Source organism: Lissotriton vulgaris, chromosome 10 (assembly GCF_964263255.1).
Source record: "Lissotriton vulgaris chromosome 10, aLisVul1.2, whole genome shotgun sequence".
NCBI lineage: Eukaryota > Metazoa > Chordata > Amphibia > Caudata > Salamandridae > Lissotriton > Lissotriton vulgaris.
In genome coordinates this window covers 200,641,706-200,654,018 of record NC_141698.1, presented here as the reverse complement: position 1 = coordinate 200,654,018, position 12,313 = coordinate 200,641,706, and the positions used below count along the sequence as shown (strand labels likewise).

General features: G+C 45.3%; 1 protein-coding gene across 1 annotated transcript in view; it reads right to left on the bottom strand.

Moving 5' to 3' along the window:
- Positions 1-12,313, bottom strand: part of LOC147684987 (3-ketoacyl-CoA thiolase B, peroxisomal-like) — a 58,907-nt gene that overhangs the window by 34,659 nt on the left and 11,935 nt on the right. Inside the window, exon 2 of the mRNA XM_086939746.1 lies at positions 7,787-7,904. Within this exon, the coding sequence (XP_086795872.1) occupies positions 7,787-7,904 (118 nt within the window). The remainder of the gene's footprint in view (positions 1-7,786; positions 7,905-12,313) is intronic.

Sequence of the window (12,313 nt, the reverse complement as noted above, 5' to 3'; positions counted from 1 at the left end):
AATTAATCTCAGCTCAGAAATGATTAACATTAGTGAAAATGATACACACAAAATAGTTATTTATTCTTGACATGATGTTTAATTTTTCTTTTGACTGAACTAATCCCAAATCGTGCAAAGTTCCAAACCACACTGAGATCTAAACAGACCAACAAAAACCGCTGCTAAGCTACATGATGGGGCATATTCTCAAGGAGTTATCACCAAGTTATCGGCACTTTATCTCAGCCAAAGTGGTGATAAATGTATCGCCCCATTCACAAGCTGGTGCTAACAGCCGATATCACCAGTTTACCTGCGATGGCAGCCTCAAAAAACATCGCCACAGATGAGCCCGGCAACTATGACTAATGAGATGCAGAGTAGGAGTTACCGTGCAAAAAGCCACAACACCATTCCGCACCCCCCTGGACAGAGATATGTCACACCAACTTTATGAAATCATGAACAAAACAATTCTCGTGATGTTGAACATTTACAACACTTAATATACATGTGTGGTCAGAAAAAGGAGAATCATACATTCATCTCAGAATTTCCAAACAATTTGTTCAATTTAGAATAAACACAAAACAACTATTTTGAAGAGTCATGGGGGGTCTTCTCAGGACAATCTGTAAGTCACAGCCTGCGAGACAAAATTCTAGATAAGAAGGTGTGTCATGCGCTCATCAAAGGACAGAGAGAGAGAGAGAGCGTAAGAGGGAGAGAGATAGAGATAGAGAGAAAGAGAGCGAGAGGAAGAGAGAAAGAGAGGTAGAGAGAGATAGAGATAGAGATAGTGAGAAAGAGAGGGAGAGAGAGAGAGATAGAGATAGAGAGAAAGAGAGAGAGATAGAGATAGAGAGAAAGATGTAAAGAGAGAGAGAAAGAGAGGGAGAGAGCGAAAGAGAGAGAAAGAGAGAGATTGTACAAGGAGCGCAAGGCCAATCTGGCTCTTGGCTCATACATGCCAACTGTTGCGTGTGTATCGCTATTGGTGCACACTAAGGCCTGGCATCAATTGCAACGTGAAGGCCACATCATATTTAAAATATGCAAGCAGTAACCAGACTAACATTAGGTATGAAAGCTCCTTTGTCTCAATACACAAGGCGGAAGGACATCTGAACCTCCGACTTTGGTCTTTGGAATGCGGCTGGCACCCCCTGTGAGAGATACCATACCAGATCTTGATGACTCCAACACCACGAACTGCGATAATGAAAGACCAACGTGTCCACACCCCACACACAGGTCTCCCTGCTTGAGGTACCCCTGCATGGGATGCCCTTGACACATAAGTAAAAACAACCCATTCGTCCAAACGTTGCACACAAATACGACTCATTGCTCCGAGCTGTGGCATATCATCCACATAACTGCCACCAGTCAGAAGAGTGCCGGTGCTAAGAGACCAACAAACGCAATGGCAGGCAATCCCGGGCACATGTAACAAGTACTGGGGACACGTGACAATAAATAACTTCAAGTAATATAGTCTTCCGAGACAAAAACAAAGGACACCGGTTGTATAGTGAAAACAATATATTGAAATTCATATAAGTCTTCTATTCTTTTTTTTGTTTTGCAAACGCCAGCCGACACGTGTTTCGTCAACAGGACAGTGCCTGTGACTTATCAGGGCTGCAAGCGGCGCGTGTTCAAATCGGGGTAACGGTGAAGTTGTAGCAATCATGAAGGGAATGAGCAGCAAGGGTCAAAGGACGGATGGCTTGCGCGGGAACAATCGGGTACGACTGTGGCCGGGTCTCCTGTGGGAAGCTGGTTGCTCCGGGCCGTAGTGGGTCCTTTGACCCTTGCTGCTCATTCCCTTCGTGATTGCTACACATTCACCGTTACCCCGATTTGAACACACGCCGCTCGCAGCCCTGATGAGTCACAGGCACTGTCGACGAAACATGTGTCGGCTGGCGTTTGTAAAACATAAAAGAAAAGAAGACTTATATGAATTTCAATATATTGTTTTCACTATACAACCGGTGTCCTTTGTTTTTGTCTCGGAAGACTATATTACTTGAAGTTATTTATATCTCACGTGTGCCCAGTACTTGCTATATGTTTCATATGGTGTACTGGCATCTCTTGCCCGACCGCCTTTGAGAGGTTTCAAGGTTTTCCTCTTTATTGGTAGCACCGTCCAACACATGTCCTTTCTGTCCATCACCACACACCATTACTGCATTGAGTGAGCGCCCCACACTGTACAATCCAAACCTTCAGCCGAATCTCAATCCCGGGCACATGCACAACCCCTGTCATGTGGAACTGTACCGTGCACGAATGCTGCATCTGGTAGGATCACTACCACTGGCAGTGTTGAGCATCAGTTACCATCTGAGTGTCCGTTAGCGTACGTCACCTGCTTCGAGCCCTGGTTCCACTGTCGATCATACACATTCGAATGGCCAATGGAGGTCTGCCTATCCAACACAACGGTAGCTGACCTGGATTATGACTTGTGTGTGCGCCCCCTGTTGGCCCATGAACAGGAGTGTAACCGTGATACCCGTGCATGGGGTGCCTTGCTATTTGCGTTATGTGCTGGCAGTTGTGCATGGGAGATTGGACAACTCCTCATGTGCAGTGACCACATTGAGGTGCTTCCCTATTGGGCTGTGTTGCGGATTGGTGAAATGGCGTGGACGGAGCACAGCAGTTAATGGATTGTCTCTCCCTCGTGTTTCTTGAACTCAACAACATACTCTTGGAACTGATTTCTCATGAAGCTGTGCTCGCATTCATGGACGAGTAACTACGTTCCTGCAGCCACAACTGATTGTCACTCACAGCACAGGTCCCCACACCTTGTTGCATCTTGGAGGAATGGTCACATATCCCACCACAACAGTGGACATGTCTGCCTTCGCCGTGACTTAGAATGCATGTGGGTGGACCTGCGCGTGTGTACATACACCTGTGCATGGTGATGCAGTCCCATGGGCGGAGCTGCACAGCGTCGTTTGGCAACGTTCCCAAATCGGACATACTGCTGGGGGGAGAGTACACACATGGCAATGTAGTACGACATGTGACCTTGTAGGACCCTTTCACCTGCTCACTGCCAGCAGAGCACACAGTTGGTGCAGCCCGGTGATACAGCACTATGCCGATCCTATGGTCTGTGAGTCGTGTCCCCTGACACGCGGCAATAAGCAAATGCCAAACATCAACGTGACTCATCCAGCAAGGCAAGGTGGGCTGAGGGCGTTGCCATCCGTAATGATTTGTGTTCATTTTTGCCTCCCAATTTCTTGCACCTCAACATGTTCCCATGCTTCCTGTAAGTGTCTTAAGCATTGGTCTGCACGTTGTGACCCTTGCCTTGCCCGTACTGGCACGAGCATGTTAATAAAGTCTACACAACTTCACAAGTGTACAACTGTGATGAGTGTTGATTAGAATGATGAATCGTATGCCTCAATGAGCATTGTCCGTACACATGGAGGGACTGACTGACGCTTGTACATTGGGGGTGAGTCCCTATTGACACCTCCACCTCTGTGAGCCAGGCATTGTGGTTGGGATAGTTGCTGCAGACCTGTGCTCTTACGTGTCTTCATCAATGTGAGTATGGTGTCCAACTTCTTGCCATGTGGCTCAATGTTATCCATCAAAATAGACTGTGTCCAAACAGATGTGTGTGAGTAGGGATGCGAAGAGACGTTCTGTTGTCACATGTGATGGGGGACACCACTTCAGGCCTGGTACCGAATGTGACATGTCTACACACAGCCCTATTTAATACATGGACGTGGGGCTACATTGGGGGTTTGCGAGATTGCTGTACATGTGCAATGAGGCCACAGCTAGTTCACACCTTCAGTCATCTAATTGGAAATGTGGCTCAGGGTCAAACATGCGCATTGATGTCATTTACCAGGGTGTACCTTTTAGTGCAATCAATGTCCCTACATTCATCCATACTCTTATACTTAAGTGAACATAGACATGACACATCTTTGTGATTTGGAATGTTTTATTCACATTCTGGGGAGTGTCGGAGCTTGGGCAGTACATGGCCATGCCAAGCCCACATTGCATGGTTGCCCAGTGGTGGGCCAACCAGAGTCCTTGGGGAAATGAAAAGTTAATCTGAAGAGGAAGAGTTCAGTCCGTAGCAGGATTGCTGTGTCATTGGTAACCAGAGCAGATATGGCTGTCTATGTCAGGGTTCAGGTGAATGTCGCAGAGTATTTCGGGGACAGTGGGAGATGTTGTTCCAGGGCATGATGCATGGGGCTGAATCAAACAGGGGAAGGCCATATTGCTGGGATGGATGCTACTACCTCCTTCCTCACACAGTCATTACCCTCCACATCTGACTTCTCCGAGAAGACTTCTGTATCCGGTTTGTCAGGTGTGTGTGGTGGTGTTATGGCTGCATCACTGTTGGCCACTGACACATCAGGGGCGGAGATGTGTGCATTGAAGTTCCTGCAGCAGTTATCTGGTACGGTCTCTGTGGCATCAATGGCAAGCTGAGGATCTGCAAGGCATGGAAGATCCCAGCTACATCTCGCTGGTGTTCAGCCATACTTCCTGCCAGCATCGGCTCCATGGTCTCCATTGCCCTCCGCATCTGTGCCAAGTCTGTGCTGTCATCGCTGGAGCCTATCTGACTAGACCTTTCTTGTATGCGAGAAATGGCCCCAGCGATGTCAGCCAAGGATTGTTGGAGAGCATGGTGAGGACAGTGGGTGTCCGTTAGGGACTGTAAGTGGTACCTGATTGGACTCAGACACCTGTGTATGGCATCGAGTTTGGCTGCCATGAGGTCGAACACCACCGCAGCTCATCAGCCATCTTCTCCTGGCACCCTAACACACAGCATCGGAATTCCATGTGTTGGTCCTGGGGGTCCTGGGAGACAGCCATGGTGGTGTGTGCTTCCTGCTGTGTGCCTAGTGCAGGGGGTGGGGTCACCTCGATGCAGCTTGGCTGCCCTGCTCCTGGGGGTGGGGTGCGGTTGCTGTCCATTAGCCATTGAGGGTGTCTGAGCAAAAAGCAGGGTGTCCTCTTCATCATCACTGAAGAGATGTGTGGTCTGCTCTGCAGGAGGTGTTGATTGTCCCTCTGCAATGTAAAGGGGAGATGCAGGTTAACAGTGTGTCCCATGTATGTTGACGCATTGTAGATGTTTACATACAGACTGCATGACAATGTACATCGTGACTGTTTGTAGAAGCTGGCTATTTGATGGGAGACAGTGGACATTTCGACTACATGATGGATGTAAGGTTGTACTCGTACATTATCATCTCACAGTGTCATGCAATGCCAGATGTGATTGGCCAGTTTCTACGCACAAGCGACACCAGTTGTATCCTCTGTCCTGTGGTGTTCATGTGCTGTGATTGCTATGTGTGTGTGCTGCATTGTTGGCAAGTCCCCTTGCAACTCTGATTTAACGCCCCTTATCCCTTTGAAGCGGTGTGCCGTTGACTTGTGTGCTTTTCGGGGATTGGGATGTTTGCGACTTGGGTCATTTGTGCTCTTGGACAGATTTTGTACTCTTGTGCATTGTTAGTCTGCAGATGTGCTTTTGATGTCATGGGTTGTAGGTGCACGTGGATGTGTCAGAGTGTGACCTGCTACTTTGAGGATGTGATCCACACTGGGCCACCTCAGTGTCGTGTTGTGCACCATGTCATGTAGTTTGACTGCAGCCATGCTATCGGTCATGCAGTGTCACTTGCATTGTCAGTGTGGCTCACAGAGCTGCTGCTTATCTGGATTCAGCACATGTGCATGGGTAGGTTGTGGGATTGGTGATAGGGAGGGGGACCCCTTTGTGCACATTGTGGACAGGGGCCTACTTGGTGTTTCTATGTATACTGCAGTGTACCATGGGTATCAGGGACAAGTTCCACAATCATTGTGCGTGTTCAGTGTGCTACACATGATTGTGCATGTGTGCCATTGTGCCCATCTCCCTCCGTCCCCCCAGTCCCTGGTCATTACTCACTCTGTTGCTGTTGAGTCAGGTCATATCAAGCTGTGTCTGGGCTCCCAACTCCTTGCACTGTGTCCACACTGATGACTGTGTCCACCATTTCCTACAGCTCATCCAGCTCCCTTGTGGCACCTGACTCCCACCTCCAGTCGCCTTTGCTGCCTTCCTGTTGGCAGCGAGTTTCTGTTTGGTTTGGCTTTGCACATCATGCCAGCGGCTCTTGACCTCCTCCATTGACCTCCTCGACACTCTGACTGCATTCACGTTGTTGACGATGGACTGCCATATATCCGTTTGTGTTGTCAATGACGCAGTGGAGGTAATGAACAGTTGTTGGTAGTGTTCTATCACCTCCGTGACGATGATCCGGTCTTCCTGCGGACTGAACCCCGTCTTCCTCGTCCTCTTCTCCTTGCCCTTCCCCGAACACGGGGTTCCTGGCTGGTCGTCCGTGGGGCTTGTGGGGTTCGGGTTATCCTCTGCATTCGGTCCGGGTGCATCCATGGTGTTATGCAGTTTGATTTGGTTTTGGTGTGTTTTTTTTGTTGCTTTTATAGTGCATTTTCCTGCATGACGTGTGGGAATTGCAGGCCTGTCGCTGATTTTTGTATCACGATTTAGGGCATCCAAACTTTTTTCGCGTTTTGCATTTTTTCGGTATCAGGTCAATTTTTAGGCGGTCATTTGGCACATTATCCTGCTACTATCGCATGGTGCCGCCGGGTTGGGAATGCAACGTTAACACAGTGTTATTTTGTCACAATAGACTGCGATGTTAAGAGTTGCGTTGAGCTAATTTTGCAATGGTTATCACACGTTCTTGAGAATATCCCCCAATGACGTTTGAATACATACCTCATCAAACAAAAATATCACCTTATTAAGACATCACATACATTAAGCTTTGATAAATCCCTTGGCCAGCTGGCCACATACAGTGAAACAAGCGCTGGCTGCGCTTCCTACCGTGTAACGCTCATTGTGTACCACTTTTGTATGAAAAAGAAAAAATCATCAAATCGAAAGTAAATAACTTTTGTACACATATACTCTTCTCATTACAATCAGTTCTAAGCTATGATGATGTACAACCATGATCCAAACATTCTCAATTAAGTGCTCGCTTACACAGAATATGAGTATCTACCAAGTGTTTGTTGCAGGATCAGCTATTTCTTGAGACCATAAGAAATGTGTGAGTAGCTAGCCAATAAAGAGGTAGTGTTTGGGTTTGTGGACCCCACTCCTTCTTTTTAACCAAGGAAAGTAAGGATGTGCTCTGCATGCTTTGACTGGGGAACTTAGCACTCAGCAACGCCCTGCTCAGTTCAGTAACTTCGTTTATATAGGTCAACCTAATTGGAATTTTGGAGTTCCCCCAAAAAAATCTTGTAGAAGGGCTCCATCATGTGTGTTATGGAACTGGGGTGGACCTAAATAATAGTGTTAAAAATCAGCACTGTATAAGATCAATAGTGACAGGAAGGGGGAGTGGAAACATCAGGAACAAGTGGGAAACACAAAACACTCAAGGAAAGTAAGAAAACAAAGAGCAAGAAAGCCATGAGAAGAGGGGATAAAGCAAACAAGGAACTAAAAACTGAGGGCTTGTGGGTGTCATCGGCTTCGGTCACCAGCACAGTCAGAGCATACTGAACAGGTAATGCAACAACTCAATTTTAAGTGATGATTTCAGACTGAGTGCATAACAACTCACCAAAAATCACTTGGAAATATTAATATGCCATGCGTCATTGTAATTTCGGTCCTTCAAAATTGGTATATTTCAAAACAGGAAATCTTGCCTATTCAAAGAAGGATGGCACTTACCCCATAGGAAGAAGGCAGTCTCTGGCTTTATTATGATCCAACAAGCGGGAGCTCGTAGCTTCAGGTTGTGCCGCATCTTTGAGCGTCATGGATTCAACGCTGAAAAAGTAAAGCATGGCTACAGCAAATTAAAGAACTGAAAAAAGATCACAAAACGTGCTTCACAAAAGTAGATGCCAGAATACGTTCTGTGTTACAAAATTTGTTTAAAAATGTATATGCATAGTTGCACACCTTTAACTGCATTCTGGATATATTTGGAATATGTGAGAGGACAGTGTTGTCCCCTGTGTACTTTGCCAAATTGAGAGGCCGTGGGGGCTTTCTGGTGTATCCTGGGATCCTTATGCCATAGAATGCATCATCAAAAAGGCTACAGCAGTGATTTAAAGGCTGTTTTAAAAATAAGCAAGCACCGAGATCACTCCATCAAATCTATGGCATTAGCTATATCATTTTGTACCATTCACAAGATTTCACAGTCCTAGAGTAGGCAAACAAAATCTAGAATTAACATGGTAGAAGATAAGTCATAGGAATTACTGTTCAACCTTGGGGGTGAGGATAAAAAAAATTCTAGGTAAATGTTCTTGTTACTGATGTAGGTTATTTTAGGGACCTGATACCAAATTATAAGAAATAGAAGGAGCCTCATGCTTTCAAATCTCCCTTTAACCTCACGTAAGATGCATAAACAATGCCTACTAATGATAAAATAATATATAAGCACCCCAAACTGACAGACTAATGCTGATGTTAGGAACCCCATAGGTACATCAGGGTTCCTCAACAAGTCAGGATCATAATCAATTGTGCTTGGAAGAAGACAGAATTATGGTCTAAAACTTAATAAAAGAAATATGTCGATCATAACATAAGCGCTACACATGTACTTCAATTTCCACAAATATTGATTGCAATATGTTTATCTAATGGTCAATAGGAGTAAGTAGTCCTTTTAATAAGTCTCGACTTGCCATTAGGAGTAACATTTTTAATACCTTTGTGATTTAACTTAACATTAGTGTGCTGATTAAGAAAGAATTTGGTGGCATATTTATGAGAGCCTTGCATTACGTTTGCACCACACAAAGTGGTACATGCGTGACACAAGACTCTGAGTCAGATTTATGTAGCCACACAAAGCAACATTTGCAGTGGCCTCATAAATCTTGAGTACGGCAACACTGCGCAAATCACTACATCGCCTTACTCTGTGCAAGAGAGGCATTCCATGGGCGTTGACGTGGATGTTCCCACGCAACTCCCATGGGTTCTGATGCATTCCCATATTTCCAAGGATTTGTAAACCTGGAAATGCTTCAAAATCTTACGCCTCCCCAGTTGAGGCGTATCAAGGATAAATATCGTTATTTCTCCTAGTTTCTTCCTCTTTCTATGTATGCTGCATTCCGCAGCACTCATAGAAGGAAGAAACGCCTCTATGGATTGTTTTCATGCAGGAAGGTGCCCCTTCCTGCACGAAAACAATCCTGCCTACAACACAGGTCTCCTTGCAGGGGAAAGGACAGGAATGCGCTGTATTTGATAAATACGGCGGGTTCCTGCCCTTTCAATGTGCCGTAGTGCAGCGCAGCAAGATGGCATGCTGCTCTACCTTACTTCAAAAACCCATAAATTAAACCCTAGGTGTGTTTGAATATGTACATCGCAGATTCATTCTGTCATTAGACAAGTGTGTAATATAAAACTGTACAATGTATATAGCTAACATGTAAATATATAAAGGGCATCAATAGCTTTTTATTTCATTCTACAGCAGTGATTTGTCCTCGTTTTTCACTAATTTATAACACCTTGAAATTTGTCCTGAGGAGGTCAGTTCCGCAATAAATAGCTGAACAGCTTTTTTAACCCTTCACGAGGAATTCGGTTGAAAAGAAAATAGTCACATATTTTGATGAATGGATCTCCATTCATCAAAATTACCTTGACCACAAATAAACAACTAAAGAAAGTGTGGAAGATAAATACAAGGATTGGTGAAATATATCGCTAACATGAGTTAGCAGCAATTTCTTTATAGCCGCGGACCGCCGCAAACTATCGCCACGTTAGCGACATATGTACAAGCTGACGCTACGTGGCAATAGTTTCTCATGTCAGCGGAAATTGTCAACGTTAACAACAGTGTCACAGCAATACAAATCTTTCAGCTAACGTGAAAAATGTGGCGGCAGGCCAGTCAGCGGCCAGAAACTGCACGCAAATTAGCGTGACCCCACTTTTTTTCACGTTAGACTGGAAAAGCTACTACAAAAAGCCTGCAAGGTGTAACAAACTGAGAAAAAAAGTGAAGAACCATGAATGAAGCTGGACCCGGTACTGCAGGAGAAAACAACCCCCCAAACAGCCAGGAGGACCAGCCAGAGAGCCAGGAGAAGGGCAAGGAGAAGAGGAAAACCAAGTTCAGCCAGCAGGAAAACCAGGTCCTGATTTCAGAACAACACCAGCTGTTTGTCAGCTCCACTTTGTCATTGGGGACCAAGAATGCAATCTGGCAGTCCATCGTAGCCAAAGTGAATGCTGTTGGAGAGGTGAGGAGGACAGTGACCGACTGCAAGAAGCACTGGCATGATGCTAAGCACAAGACCAAGGAGAAACTGTTGGCCAATCTCAATGCAGCACTGCAGACCGGAGGTGGGAGTCCAGACCCCAAGAGAAGCTGGATGTGTTGGAGGAACAGGTGCCCGCAGTCGTCTGCGAAGAGTCGGTGGTTGGAGTCCAGGGACATGATATTGCTGAACATGACCAGCAAGATCAGCAACACAGTGAGTAGCAACCATGGACTGGGGGGAAGGAGATGGATGCGCCCAATGTCACTCATGCACAATTAAATATCTACCAGTGCACATCCACAATGACTGCAGATCTTGTCACAGCTACTCTTGTCCCTGGGGGTATAGACACATATCACCCTAGTCAAAAAATATATTGCAAGACACATATTGGTGGGGTCATAGACATGGAAATCTGCACAGAAAAGTAATTCTAAACGTAGCCAAAGATTCATATCAGACCACAATATAAGGGAACCATGAAAGAGAAAAGGGGCAATTTGCCTGCAGATGCGGCAGACTGGCAAAATGTCCCCCTTGCCTCAACACCACACACATACAATTTGTCTGCACCGGGCTGCATCTCTTTGACAACAATATGAGGATGCAACAGATTATGTGCACAAGTGAGCATGCCACCACCAATGTCAGCACACATGCACAATTGTGCACGTCTGTCTGAGTTGTGTGCAAGAATGTGTATGTGCAGGAAGGTCCCCCTTCATGCACATATACAATCTGCAAATCAAGTCAGACACCTTTGCAAAATGGTGCATGTGTGCTGACATCAGTGGTGGCATGCTCCCTTGTGCACATAATCTGTTGCATTCTCTGTTTTATTTTTAATTGAATCATTGGCAGTTGACAGATGGTCATGGCAAATGAAAAAAATGAAAAGGAAAGGGAGAGAAAAATAAAAATCTTACATCTTAAAGGAGCTAGGAGGATAAAGACATTGAGCAAGGAAAATCTGATGTATGCAAATATACATGAAGCCAAATCCAGAGATGTTTACCCGATCCAGCTAGAAATTGGCAACCAGATTTTCCTCCCCAATTCCCATCTCCAATCTGTATACAGCTGATTCCATATTATAAGTAGCTAATTATTTAGCCTGCCAAATTATAAATGTAGGAGGGTCAGGACTAATCCACTGAGAGGTAATGCATGTTCTGGCAATAGCCATTGCAACAAATAAAAATCCACTTTCGGATCTAGGCCGAGCCATAGTCTCCTGGCTCACTTCTACCCCCAAGATAATCATATCAGGTGTTAAAGAAACCGGTATGCCGAGTATGTGGTTAAAAAAGAACTAGATATCCTGGAGGAATTTGATAACGTTGGGACAGGAGATAAACAAATGTATTGTATCGGCAGCCCATGCCCCACACCTACTGCCCTTTGGGCCTGCCCATTTGGAGATCCTCCCCGGAGTGTAATATAGGTCAAATACAGACATAAAATGTTGGGTCCTCAGGCTGCCAGTAATTAAAATCTGGTTGGCAAGCTCTTAGTCAATACCTTCTTTTTCCAAACTTCCTTCCCCATCTATCAGTCTGGGTAGACAAGTCGTCAGGGAGACCGGCCAACAGCGTTTGGTAAATTGTCCCAATATGTGATCTATTCCCTATTGTGTCAACCAGGGGTATTTTACCCATGTTTGCATCTGTTTGAGCCATAATTTTACCCAGGTAACTCCTGATCTGCAAGAATTTATAAAAGTGATTCATAGAAAAGCCAAACTTCTTTTGTAAGTTAGAAAAGGAAGTGATTTGTCCCCCACAACAGACATCACCCAGGACATTAATCCCTTAATTACCCCAGCTAGTCGCAGTTGGATCTTGAAAAATTGGGGGTAAGAGTCTAAATGATGAGAACAGGATGTAGGCATTAATATTTGAAATGCCAAGCTTCTGTTGTATCTTTTTCCAGCTAGAATAGGCTGATT